General features: G+C 45.3%; 1 protein-coding gene across 1 annotated transcript in view; it reads right to left on the bottom strand.

The window, feature by feature from the left end:
• LOC115152931 (extracellular serine/threonine protein kinase FAM20C-like) overlaps nucleotides 1-14567 on the bottom strand; it is a 182807-nt gene that overhangs the window by 11145 nt on the left and 157095 nt on the right. Inside the window, exons 4-7 of the mRNA XM_029697865.1 lie at nucleotides 13494-13586; nucleotides 4241-4356; nucleotides 1658-1838; nucleotides 1271-1380 (exon numbers count right to left, since the gene is read on the bottom strand). Coding sequence (XP_029553725.1) covers nucleotides 1271-1380; nucleotides 1658-1838; nucleotides 4241-4356; nucleotides 13494-13586 — 500 coding nt within the window. The remainder of the gene's footprint in view (nucleotides 1-1270; nucleotides 1381-1657; nucleotides 1839-4240; nucleotides 4357-13493; nucleotides 13587-14567) is intronic.

The raw sequence follows: 14567 nt of genomic DNA, 5'->3' as shown, positions 1-14567 counted from the left end.
CAATTTCCAAACACCTGAAGGTACCACGGTCATCTGTACAAACAATAGTACGCAAGTATAAACACCATGGACCATGCAGCTGTCATACCGCTCAGGAAGGAGACACGTTCTGTTTCCTAGAGATGAATGCACTTTGGTGCGAAAAGTGAAAATGAATCCCAGAACAACAGCCAATGACCCTGTGAAGATGCTGGAGGAAACGTGTACAAAAGTATCTATATCCACAGTAAAACGAGTCCTATATCGACATAACCTGAAAGGCCGCTAGCAAGGAAGAAGCCACTGCTCCAAAACCGCCATAAAAAAGCCAGACTACAGTTTGCAGTAAGCAGTTACACCGGAGGGCCCCGGTGGCAATACATTAGTAAAACCAAAAGCTTACCTTGACTTGGAAGAGTTCCAGTGTTATGTTGGATAGTCATAGTCAGCTAGCTAACATAGCATCCCTCTGTTTTGAGCAGGGTGTTTGAGTAGGCTAAACTAGCTAGCTGCATTTGCTAACTAAGTGAAACTGAAAGTAAAAAAAAACAAATGATAATCTCTTTCTCTTGCTTCTTCATTTTGGAAGAAATTCATTTGTTCAAAACTGTTCAACTATTGTCTTTTTCTCTCTTTGAGTCAACTACTCACCACATTTTATGCACTGCAGTGCTAACTTATGCATTCAGTGCTAGATTAATTCTCTGATCCTTTGATTGGGTGGACAACATGTCAGTTCATGCTCCAAGAGCTTTGACAGGTTGGAGGACGTCCCCTGGAGGTTCTCATAATTACTGTGTAAGTCTATGGAAGGGGGTGAGAACCATGAGCCTTCTAGGTTGTGTTGAAGACAATGTACCCAGAGGACAAAGGAAGATAGCTGTCTTCCAGCTACACCATGGTGCTACCCTAGTGCTGCTGAGGCTACTGTAGACCTTCAATGCAAAATAGTATGTTTTAATCAATTATTTGGTGACGTGGATATATTTAGTATAGTTTAATCTAAAAAGGGTGACTTTTTAAATGGTTAAAAAAATAAAATAATTGAGGATGGTTCTCCCCTTCCTCTGAGGAGCCTCCACTGATGTATGTAAGTCACAGGAGGTTGGTGCACATTAATTGGGAAGAACAGGCTCGTGGTAATGACTGGAGTGGAATGGTATCAAATACATTAAACACATGGTTTCCAGGTGTTTGATGCCATTCCATTTGCTCCTTTCTGGTCATTATTATGAGCCGTCCTCCCCGCAGCAGCCTCCTGTGAAGTATGTATTAAGAGGTGTGGTCTCACCCATGAGGAAGTCAAAGATGGTCATGTCCATGATGTCCAATAGACGGGTGCCGCTGTCATAGGGAGGGGTCTGTTTAACCTCTTCACAGTAGTCAGGGTCTACCTCCCACCTACACACACACACACAGCAGGCACGCAAATACACACACACACACACACACACACACACACACACACACACACACACACACACACACAGCAGAGTACTTATCAGCACCTTGATAACCTATATACAGTATGTACATATACCTATTGAGTGAACAACCTTAAAATAAAACTGTTCAACGTCTTAACTCTTCAAACTCTACATGGGAGCATAAGCCTGTATATAAATGCACCACTCTATTTGAGTTGTTATATTATGTCATCCTTGTATTGGTGCCTTACTCTGCTTTCTTGCGTTTGTTGTAGGATCGTCTCCAGGGGTTTCTCCAGGTCTTGCGTTTTGCCAGGGCCAGGTCTGGGAGGAAGGCAGCCAGGGAACCCTCGATCTGGTCTGGCTTACCGCACAGAGCATGCTCCGTAGAGCAGTAGTACGAACACTCCCCATAGAAACAGATGTTGTTGGCTGAGAAATTACATAGTTGACATGAGTGGCTTAGTTGGTGATATTGGTTTGTCAATTTGGTGACCAATAGAATCATCTACAGTCCTTAAACACAGTTGATATGTTCATACTGTATTTTTTTAATTATTATAATGTTTTGTATTTTATTAGGATCCCCATTAGCTAAAGCAGCAGCTACTCTTCCTGGGCTCCACACAAAACATACAACATGACATAATACAGAACATTAATAGACAAGAACAGAACCACATACATTTAAAATAATAATACACTTTCATACATTTATGTCTTAGTATTCCAAGCATCATGTACTCATAACGGCAACACCGCAGCCATTCATTTTACCATATATTGCATCCTTTGCTCTACTGTTACAATTACTTTGCCTAAGCAGGTCCTGATATCCTAATCTCACAGCATCCTTGAATCCTGATATCCTAAACTCACAGCATCCTTGAATCCTGATATCCTAAACTCACAGCATCCTTGAATCCTGATATCCTAAACTCACAGCATCCTTGAATCCTGATATCCTAATCTCACAGCATCCTTGAATCCTGATATCCTAAACTCACAGCATCTTTGAATCCTGATATCCTAATCTCACAGCATCCTTTAATCCTGATATCCTAAACTCACAGCATCCTTGAATCCTGATATCCTAATCTCACAGCATCCTTGAATTCTGATATCCTAATCTCACACCATCCTTGAATCCTGATATCCTAAACTCACAGCATCTTTGAATCCTGATATCCTAATCTCACAGCATCCTTGAATCCTGATATCCTAAACTCACAGCACCAGTTGTGTAAATACCTCACAACATCAGGAACCAACTGTGTCCTTAGTTCTTCCGTTTGACGCCAATACTATGCATAATTATCTGATTCATAGACGCTACCCACTGGACACACAACGTTGGTTGAATGTAATTTCTATGAAATTACATTGAACCAACGTGGAATAGACGTTGAATTGACGTCTGTGCCCAGTGGGTACTGAATGCAAGTGCAACACACGAAAATGGAAGTTTCACCAAAGTTGTTAACTCCTGCTCAGTTCCTCTTGCGTGAAAAGAGACACATATCATATCGTAAGGAGTTGCACCTAAGTTTCACCACTGCTTTGTTCCCCTCACATGAATGCAGCAACCTTATTCGCTAAATTCCCCTGACATGAACAAAGCTACAATAAAAGTATGTGGTCACCCCTTCAAATTTGTGGATTCGGCTATTTCAGCCACACCCATTGCTGTATAAAATCGAGCTCACAGCCATGCAATCTCCAAAGACAAACATTGGCACTAGAATGGCACTACTGAAGAGCTCAGTGGCTTTCAACGTGGCACCTTCATAGGATGCCACCGTTCCAATAAGTTAGTTAGTCAAATGTATGCCCTGCTAGAGCTGCTCTGGTCAACTGTAAGTGCTGCTATTGTGAAGTGGAAACTTCTAGGAGCAACAACATCTCAGCCACAAAGTGGTAGGACATGCAAGCTCACAGAATGGACTGCCGAGTGCTGAAGCGGGTAGTGCGTAAAAATAGTCTCCTTGGTTGCAACACTCACTACCGAGTTCCAAACTGCCTCTGGAAGCAATGTCAGCACAATAACTGTTCGTCGGGAGCTTCATGAAATGTGTTTCCATGGCCAAGCAGCTGCACACAAGCCTAAGATCACCATGCACACTGCCAAGCGTCGGCTGGAGTGGTGTAAAGCTCGCCGCCATTGGACTTTGGAGCAGTGGAAACGTGTTCTCTGGATTGATGAATCACGCTTCACCATCTGGCAGTCCGACGGGCGCATCTGGGTTTGGCAGATGCCAGGAGAACGCTACCTGCCCCAATGCATAGTGCCAACTGTAAATTTTGGCGTAGGAATAATGGTCTGGGGCTGTTTTCCATGGTTCGGGCTAGGGTCCTTAAAGCTACAGCATACAATGACATTCTAGACGATTCTGTGCTTCCAACATTGAGGCAACAGTTTGGGGAAGGCCCTTTACTGTTTCAGCATGACAATGTCCCCATGCACAAAGCGAGGTCCATACAGAAATGGTTTGTCGAAGATTAGTGTGGAAGAACGTGACTGGCCTGCACAGAGCCCTTAACTCAACCCCCCTGATGTGAATAAAGAAAGCTACATTGCTTTGCTAAATTCCCCTGACTTGAATAAAGCTACCTTGTTTTCCTAAATTCCCCTGACATGAATAAAGCTACCTTGTTTTGCTAAATTCCCCTAATGTGAACAAAGCTACATTGTTTCTCTAAAGCTTCCCTTGTCAGTTTCATTGAATTTGACTCATTCAGTTTCATTGCTCAAGACAACTGTTTGAACCTCAGACCACTGTCCTATAGGACACTGACACAGAGAACAGAGGAGTGTAGCGTGTCTGGCTCAGTACCTGGTGAGATGAAGAAGGTTCTCCACAGCTTCTTGTCTCTGGTCACGTCCTTGATCTCTTTAGTCATATTCAATAGTCTACCGGCTACAGGAGGGACACGGCGGAAATCCAGGATCCTGCAACAGGACATAGAGAGACAAATAGGTCCACATGCTATGCCACCATATTTATTCTGCTATTCTTCTTCAAGTAAAGTGCACTGTAGTTACTTTTAACACCACCAGAGGTAGCTGTGACATAAGAAAGAGCACTCTGCCTTGAACTGCTACAGTAACACCCTAGGTCATCACAGAAAGTCTAAATGATTTCACATCAAAAGCTCAAGTTACTCTATTCTAAATCAGCGATGATGATGATCTAATTAACCATGCTTGGTCTTAATTTACACCATGCGTAGTTCTGACATATGCTATGTTTCTATTCTACTCTACTGCAATGTGGGAAGGAGACAGTTATCCAGAGAAGCCACGAGTTGGACACATGCCTCTGATGATGATTCATCTGTGTGTGAACCCAGGTATGTGCACAGAATATTGGCATGTGTGGGCGCAGATGTGTATGTGTGTATGTCCTGTGAATGTGTGTATGCATGAACTATGCAGATGTTCTGTGTTTATAGTATTCTCAGCACGTATGAGACCACTCCAGGGAGATGGAGTCTTCTAACATGAACACTCTCTCTCTCTCTCTCGCTCTCTGTCAGTCCCTCTCTCTCTCTCTCTCTCTCTGTCAGTCTCTCTCTCTCTCTCTCTCTGTCCCTCTCTCTCTCTCTCTCTCTCAGTCCCTCTCTCTCTCTCTGTGTCAGTCCCTCTCTCTCTCTCTCTGAGTGCTGTTATTCCTGTCTCTGTGTGTGCTACACACTAATTTTATGCATGTATAACCCCCTTCTGTTAATGATGACACCACTGTTAACCAGGGATGCTTCAATATTTACCTACCGACATGGACTAGGCCTGGGGGCACAGAGAGAGAGGGAGGAAGAGAGAGAGAGAGGCATAGCCTTGCTATTGAGAAAGGTCGCCGTAGGCAGACCTGGCTCTCAAGAGAAGACAGGCTATGTGCACACTGCCCACAAAATGAGGTGGAAACTGAGCTGCACTTCCTAACCTGCCATATGTATGACCATATTAAAGACACATATTTCCCTCAGATTACACAGACCCACAAAGTATTCTTTTTTTTTTAATAAACTCCCAAATCAGTTGGGTAAAATACCACAGTGTGCAATCACAGCAGCAAGATTTGTGATCCGTTACCACAAGAAAAGGGCAACCATTGAAGAACAAACACCATTGTAAATAAAACCCATATTTATGTTTATTTATTTTCATTTTTATTTTATTTTTTAACTATTTGCACATCGTTACACTGTATATATTCATACTATGACACTTGAAATGTCTTTATTCTTTTGGAACTTGTGTGAGTGTAATATTTACTGTTGACTTTTTATTGTTTATTTCACTTTTGGTTATCCATTTCACTTGCTTTGGCAAGGTCAAATGTTTGAGGATCTGAGGACCCATGCCAAATCTGTTCTGTCTCCCGAAAGCCTATTCCCCTTCAGGAGACTGAAAAGATTTGGTATGGGTTCTCAAATGTCTGGTATGGCAACTGCTCGGCCTCCGACCGCAAGGCACTACAGAGGGTAGTGTGTACGGCCCAGTACATCACTGGGGCCAAGCTTCCTGCCATCCAGGACCTCTATACCTGGCAGTGTCAGAGGAAGGCCCTAAAAAATGTCAAACCCCAGCCACCCTAGTCATAGACTGTTCTCTCTCTTACCGCATATAACAAGCGGTACCGGAGCGCAAAGTCTAGGTCCAAAAGGCTTCTTAACAGCTTCTACCCCCAAGCCATAAGATTCCTGAACAGCTAATCAAATGGCTACCCAGACTATTTACATTGCCCCCCTCTTTTACGCTGCTGCTACTCTGTTTATTATCTATGCATAGTCACTTTTACTCTACCTACATGTACATATTACCTCAATTACCTCGACTAACCGGTGACATATACAATTTGATTCGATTTAAACATATGTTTCCCATGCCAATAAAGCCCCTTGAATTGAGAGGGAGAGAAGAGAGAGAGAGAGAGAGAGAGAGAGAGAGAGAGAGAGAGAGAGAGAGAGAGAGAGCAAGAGAGAGAAATTGAGGGAGGGAGACAGAGAGACAGAGAGAGATAGCCAGAGAAAAAGACACAGAGAGAGAGCGAACAAGGAAGTAGTTCTGGACTCAATTTCCCTTCGTCACTCTGCTCTTATCCCTCCATCCTCCCTCCTCTACCTCCACCCTCCTCCTCCACCTCCACCCTCCTCTACTTCCTCCCTCCTCTACCTCCACCCTCCCTCCTCCTCCACCCTCCCTCCTCTCCCTCCCTCCACCCTCCCTCCCTCCTCTACCTCCACCCTCCTCTACCTCCATCCTCCCTCCTCTACCTTCCACCCTCCTGTCCCGCCATCCTCCTCTACCTCTACCCTTCCTCTTCTATCTCCACCCTCCCTCCTCTACCTCCACCCTCCTTTACCTCCACCCTCCTCTCCCTCTATCCTCCATCCTCCTCTACCTCTACCCTTCCTCTTCTACCTCCACCCCCCTCCATCTACCTCCACCCTAATCTATCCCCACCCTCCTCTACCTCCACCCTCCCCCTCCCTCCTCTACCTCCACCCTCCCTCCCTCCTCAACCTCTACCTCCCTCTTCTACCTCTACCTCCACCCTACATCCTCCATCTTATTTTCCTCCATCCTCTACCGTCTACCTCCACCCTCCTTTACCTTCCACCCTCCACCCCCATCCTCCCCCTTCTTTGCCTCCCTCCTCTACCTTCCACCCTCCATCATTTCAAAGGAAGCCGAGATATTTAAGACAGCATTTCCTCCTTTTAATCCAATCAGATAATTAATTGTGCATAGAGCCCACCTTAAAATCCCAAATGGAAAGTGTGTGCCTGTGTTTGTGCACATACCTGTGTGTGTGTGTCTGCGGCCTCCTGGGAGATAAGACAGAGCAACCTCAGCCTCGATAGTTAGCCCGTACCCGACGACACGCTGAAGCTTTCAATTAGGCCAGAAACCAAACGTGAAAAACTAAACGACTGCTTTGGCTAACCCTAACCCTAACCCAAGTCTCTGCCTGGCTTATATTTAGAAGGTGTGTGGCAGACTGTCTGCTATTGCTGAATGCTGAATTGTGCCTCCAGGCTAATACAGCTTTATACTCTATCTATGTACACTGTGTATGTATGTATGTGTGTGAAAGACTAAGAGATAACAAGTACATTATCATCACCATCTTCACACCACAGTTGACTACAACTGAGCCAGACAAAGAAAAGCCTTGCTGTGTGAAAAGGGCTACGACAGGTGACTACAAACGATATAGTATCAATGACCTGAAAGAAAACTATTAGACCTCCATGTCACTACAGTATGTAGCTATGGAGACCGAAGCGTAACCATGGCAGTATTATTATAATACGGAGCAGAACCATGGCAGTATTTTAATACAGAGCTTAACCATCATTGCAGTATTATTATAATATGGAGCGTAACCATGGAAGCATTATTATAATACGGCACGCAACCATAGCAGTATTACTATAATACAGAGTGTAACCATCATGGCAGTATTATTATAATATGGAGCATAACCATGGCAGCATTATTATAAAAATGGAGAGTAACCATGGCAGTATTATTATAATATGGAGTGTAACTGTCACGTCCTGACCATAGAAAGATATTATTTTCTATGGTAGAGTAGGTCAGGGCGTGACAAGGTTTTTTCTTCTATGTTTTCTATTTCTATGTTCAGGTTCTAGTTTTGTATTTCTATGTTGATGTTTTGTTTGGGATGATCTCCAATTAGAGGCAGCTGGTCCTCGTTGTCTCTAATTGGAGATCATACTTAAGTAGGGTTTTTTTCCACCTGGGTTTGTGGGAGATTATCTTTGAGTCAGTGTATGTTTCACCGCTGTGTCACGGTTTGTTGTTTTGTCATTCAGTTTATTTATGTATTGCATAGTTTCATAGTGTAAATAAAATGTGGAACGACACACACGCTGCACTTTGGTCCGCTTCTTCTAACGACAGCCGTGACAGTAACCATGGCAGTATTATAATAATACGGAGCGTATCCATGGTAGTATTATTATAGTCTGGAACTTAACCATCATGGCAGTATTATTATAATACGGCACTCAATCATAGCAGTATTACTATATTACGGAGTGTAACCATCATGGCAGTATTATTATAATACGGAGCATAACCATGGCAGCATTATTATAATATGGAGCTTAACCATGGCAGTATTATAATAATACGGAGCGTAACCATGGCAGTATTATTATAGTCTGGAGCTTTACCATCATGGCAGTATTATTATAATACGGATTGTAACCATCATGGCAGTACTATTATAATACAGAGCGTAACCATGGCAGCATTATTATTGTCACACCCTGATCTGTTTCACCTTTCCTTGTTATTGTCTCCACCCCCTCCAGGTGTTTCTTGTTTTCCCCAGTGTATTTATCCCAGTGTTTCCTGTCTCTCTATGCCAGTTCGTCTTGTATGTCCAAGTCAACCAGCGGTTTTTCCTGTTGTTTTGCTTTTGCTATTTCTCCTTTTTCTAGTCCTCCCAGTTTTGACCCTTGCCTGTTTATGGACTCTGTACCTGCCTGCCTGACCATTCTGCCTGCCTTGACCTCGAGCCTGCCTGCCACTCTGTACCTTGTGGACTCTGATCTGGTTTTCACATTTTGCCTAGCCATGACCATTCTCTTGACTACTCCTTTTGGATTATTAAACATCTAAGACTCCAACCATCTGCCTCCTTTGTCTGCATCTGGGTCTCGCCTTGAGTTATGATAGTACGAACTGGCCATGACAGACCCAGCAGACTTGGACCAGCTTTGACACACTGTCTCCCTGCAGGGAGCCACCATTGGGAGACATGAGGAGCTGTTACAGGACCTTCTAGAAGGGCATTGTTCTCTGACAGAACGCCACAACCAAGGGTTTAAGGCTACTATGGAGCTAATTAAGGAGTTATAATATGCTATCTTCGATCGGTCTGAAGGGAACGAAGATGGCTGTAGCTCAAAAATGAGCGAGCACTGAGAAAGAAAGCCCTGACAGGTACCAGGATCTCCAGAATATCCAGGAGATCCTGGTACCTGTCAGGGCTTTCTTTCTCAGTGCTCACTCATTTTTGAGCCACAGCCATCTTCGTTCCCTTCGGACCGATCGAAGATAGCATATATTATTACGCTAATGTCGGGAAGGGCGCTCTCCTGGGCCACGGCTGTATGGAAGCAACAATCCACCCTTTGTTGTCATCTGGAGGAATTCATAGCAGAGGTCAGGAATGTATTGGATTCTCCGGTATCTGGGAGAGAAGCGGCCAGTAAACTTCTTGATTTACATCAAAACTCCTGTAGTGTGGCAGACTACGCAGTGGATTTTCGCATGTTGGCCGCCGAGAGTGCCTGGAATCCGGAGTCTCTCTTCGATACCTTTCTTCACAGATTTTCTGAGGTGGTAAAAGATGAGCTAGCTGCTCGGGAATTGCCGGTGGATGTCGACTCATGCATCGCCCTAACCATTAGAATTGATGGACGCTTAAGGGAACACAGGAGTGAGAGGTCTGGCCTCGGACACACTCGTTCACCCGCTATGGCTCGCTCATCTTCGAAGGAATCTAGAAGTTCCCGAAGGCAGTTTCCCGAGAGGATCCGAAGCCACCTGAGCTCCCTCATGATATATCAACGACGGGTGAGTTGGATTCTCCTGAGCCTATGCAATTGGGAAGAGCTAGGTTATCGGTTGGGGAACGCTCACGTAGGCTGAATCCCAACTGTTGTCTGTACTGTGGAGGGGCAGGAAATTACATAGCTACCTGCCCTGTTAGGAAACCCTTGTCTCTGGTGGGTACAAGTACTTTGGTGAGTCAGACTGGGAGTTCTCTAATTCCCATCACCTGCACACCTTTTTTTGTGCTTTTGCTGTGGGGAGACCAATCTAAGTCTCTCCGAGTGCTCATTGACTCTGGGGCGGATGAACGTTTCATGGATGCTACTATTGCTTTTGAGCTAGGTATTCCCATTCAACCTCTCTCGGTTCCCATGGATGCTAGGGCACTGGACGGCTGCTCAATAGGTGGAGTCACCCATAGTACTGTGCCTATTCAAATACGGATTTCCGGTAACCAGTGAGACCATACAGTTCCTCCTCATTGCATCTCCCCATGTTCCTGTTGTTTAGGGTTTTCCTGGCTCCAAAAACATAACCCTGTTATTGACTGGACCACAAGCTCCATCACGGGTTGGAGCCCATTTTGCCATTCCCACTGTCTTCATGCAGCACAGCCATCCCCCAGACGTCTTCCTCAGGACGTCAGCAAGGCTTTGGACGTTTCTGTCATTCCCACTGAATACCATGACCTACTTTAAGTTTTCAGTAAGGCACATGCTACTTCCCTACCCCCGCACCGTCCTTATGATTGTCCCATTGATCTTCCCCCAGGCACCACACCACCTCGGGGTTGGCTATATTCTCTATCCGGGCCGGAGACCAAGGCTATGGAGGAGTACATAGAGGAGTCTCTGGCTACTGGGCCGTCCGTCCATCTGCATCTCCTGCCGGCGCAGGGATTTTCTTTGTGGAGAAGATGGACAAGACCCTGCGTCCGTGCATTGACTACCGGGGACTGAATGACATTACTGTCAAAATTCATTACCCCTACCACTCCTCTCCTCGGCTTTTGAACCTCTCCAGGGGGCCACCATTTTGTCCAAGTTGGACCTTCGGAATGCCTACCACCTGGTTCGGATACGTGAAGCGGATGAGTGGAAGACAGTCTTCAACACAGCCAGCGGACATTATGAGTACCAGGTCATGCCGTTTGGACTCACCAACTGTTTCACCTGTCATTATTGTCTCCACCCCCTCAAGGTGTCGCTTGTTTTCCACAGTGTATTTATCCCTGTGTTTCCTGTCTCTCTGTGTCAGTTCATCTTGTATGTCCAAGTCAACCAGTGTTTTTTCCCGTTCTCCTGCTTTTGCTATTTCTCCTATTTCTAGTCCTCTCGGTTTTGACCCTTGCCTGTTTCTGGACTCTGTACCCGCCTGCCTGACCATTCTGCCTGCCTTGACTTCGAGCCTGTCTGCCACTCTGTACCTCGTGGACTCTGATCTGGTTTGCCTGTCCACGACCATTCTGTTGCCTATTCCTTTTGGATTATTAAACATCTAAGACTCCAACCATCTGCCTCCTGTGTCTGCATCTGGGTTTCGCCTTGAGTCATGATAATTATAATACGGAGCATAACATAACCATGGCAGTATTATTATAATACGGAGCATAACCATGGCAGTATTATTATAATACGGAGCGTAACCATGGCAGTATTATTATATTCTGGAGATTAACATTCATGGCAGTATTATTATAATACACAGCGTAACCATAGCAGTAGTATTATATTCTGGAGATTAACATTCATGGCAGTATTATTATAATACAGAGCGTAACCATGGCACTATTATTATAATAAAGAGCATAACCATGGCAGTATTATTATAATACTAATTTGTTTGTCTTTCTTCCATCCAGGAGATCCAGGAAGTTTTCCTTCTGGGATCATTAATGCATTCTCAACAGGCAGGATATAAAGCCTTGTAAAGCCAGTGGAGTTCCAGAGCAGGTAGGCAGACAGAGAGACAGACAGACAGAGCAGGCAGACAGACAGACAGACAGGCCAGAAAGAGACAGGTAGACAGAGCCGGGTGGTTGGGTTAGCTAGTTAAATTGTTAAATTAAATGTATGTCTGAAATGCAATCCTATTCCCCACATAATGCACTACTTTTGTCCGGAGCCCAAATGGAATCTTATTCCCTACATAGGGCTCCGGCCAAAAGTAGTGCACTATGGCCTTCCTGCTGTTATAGGCTGAGTCCCAAATGGAACCCTATTTCCTGCATAGTGCAATACTTTTGACCAGAGCCCTATGGTGCACTATGCAGAAATAGGGTTCCATTTGAGATGCACATATAAGAGCAGGAAGGCAGTGCTCAGCCAGTCAGTCAGTATGACTCATGGGCCTCCTGATGATTAGAGCTTTAATAGAGTAACACACAGAACTCTGCCTGCTAACTGTTCCTCAGATATACAGACATGAGCCCCGTTTCTACCTGCTGCTAACATGCATCCTTTGTCCTGATCTTCTGATTCGATATGAGTCTGAACATGGTATTAAAATGAGTGTCTTATCTGTCCACTGTATCTGCCTTGCGACCAGATTTAATGGTCCCTCCCTGTATGCCATTTTTAATTTGAGATAATATTTATATCTTTATTTTCTTTATTTCTTTCTCGACACATATTGATGCCATATGTACAGTAAATGATGACAAAATGAGTGTCTGATTAACTCCGGAGATGGTGGGTGTCTGATTAACTCCGTAGGTGGTGGTTGTCTGATTAACTCCGGAGGTGGTGGGTGTCTGATTAACTCCGGAGGTGGTGGGTGTCTGATTAACTCCGGAGGTGGTGGGTGTCTGATTAACTCCGGAGGTGGTGGGTGTCTGATTAACTCCGGAGGTGGTGGGTGTCTGATTAACTCCGGAGGTGGTGGGTGTCTGATTAACTCCGGAGGTGGTGGGTGTCTGATTAACTCCGGAGGTGGTGGGTGTCTGATTAACTCCGGAGGTGGTGGGTGTCTGATTAACTCCGGAGGTGGTGGTTGTCTGATTAACTCCGGAGGTGGTGGGTGTCTGGCTAACTCCGGAGGTGGTGGGTGTCTGGCTAACTCCGGAGGTGGTGGGTGTCTGGCTAACTCCGGAATGGTGGTGGGTGTCTGATTAACTCCGGAGGTGGTGGGTGTCTGGCTAACTCCGGAGGTGGTGGGTGTCTGGCTAACTCCGGAGGTGGTGGGTGTCTGACTAACTCCGGAGGTGGTGGGTGTCTGACTAACTCCGGAGGTGGTGGGTGTCTGATTAACTCTGGAGGTGGTGGGTGTCTGACTAACTCCGGAGGTGGTGGGTGTCTGGCTAACTCCGGAGGTGGTGGGTGTCTGACTAACTCCGGAGGTGGTGGGTGTCTGGCTAACTACGGAGGTGGTGGGTGTCTGGCTAACTACGGAGGTGGTGGGTGTCTGGCTAACTCCGGAGGTGGTGGGTGTACACACAGACACACACACACTGTGGATTCTTTGTGTCAGGTACAGGTGTGTGTGTGATTTACCTGTCCAGATGAAAGGCAGCGATCTCAGCATTGTGTCTCTCAAAGTCCGAAAAGTAGAAGAAGTCAGGGGGCGTCTCCTGCTCCCGGGTCTGCCTGCAGGGGAAAGGGCAAAGGTCAGGGGTTTACAACCCTGTTCTCTTAACCCCATACAAGAAAATAAGCTCTGGGTAGGCACAGATCTAGGATCAGCTTCCCCTTCCCAAAGCATAGCCTTAGGAGAAAGAACGCTGCATTGACCTTAGATCAGTGTCAAGGTAGATCAAGGTTTTATCTGGGTAGATAGACTTTGCTCTAGGCACAGATCTAGGATTTTAAGATGCCAACTTCTATACCTAACAAAGACACACCGCCTACCACAAAAACAAGGCCCTCTCTGAAGCACAAACAGAGGTGAAGCCACAATTGAAACTTTGCGGATTGTATTGTGGCTTTTTGTTTGAGACTGGAGAGATTCAAGGTTACTGTAGCCCTCTACCGTACCTATTTCTGGAGTCCTATGATCCTCCCTGAAAATGCTTTCCACACACTGTCTGACCGAAAGCTCTGTTTAAAAAAAGCTTTTTAAGGCTTAACCCTCTCAGAGAGCCCAACAGAGAGGATGAGTCTGGAAGCGAGGCACAAAGGAGTCAAAGGCATTGAAGCTGAAGAAAAACAGACATACACTTCGGTACCTTTAGATTATCAACGAGCTGACACAGAAGGTATGTTTTTCAGTAAAGACATGATAGCAAGTTGAACTGCAGTTCACAAACTCTGTTAATCACAACAACAAAAATACCACAAAACATCCAACATCTACGTGTAGTCAGGGTGTATTGCTGATTAATAGAAGGAATGTAGCTGAGATGAGACTGTTCCATCCATTGAATGACATGCTTCACGTTCCCTCTCACACTGTTGTTTACACACGCTTTAGAAGAATAAAGCACAATCAGAGAAGTAGTTTCAGGAGAAATGGGTCTGCAACCTCCTCCACATCCATACCTACTCTGCAGGCCTTATCTCATCAGCTGAGGAGTGGTAGTGAGCAGAGGAGAGGAGGGACAGGAGGAGGATTGTAAACAGATTCTTATC

This window comes from Salmo trutta, chromosome 18, assembly GCF_901001165.1.
Source record: "Salmo trutta chromosome 18, fSalTru1.1, whole genome shotgun sequence".
Lineage (NCBI taxonomy): Eukaryota > Metazoa > Chordata > Actinopteri > Salmoniformes > Salmonidae > Salmo > Salmo trutta.
This window is presented reverse-complemented; position numbering and strand designations above follow the sequence as displayed.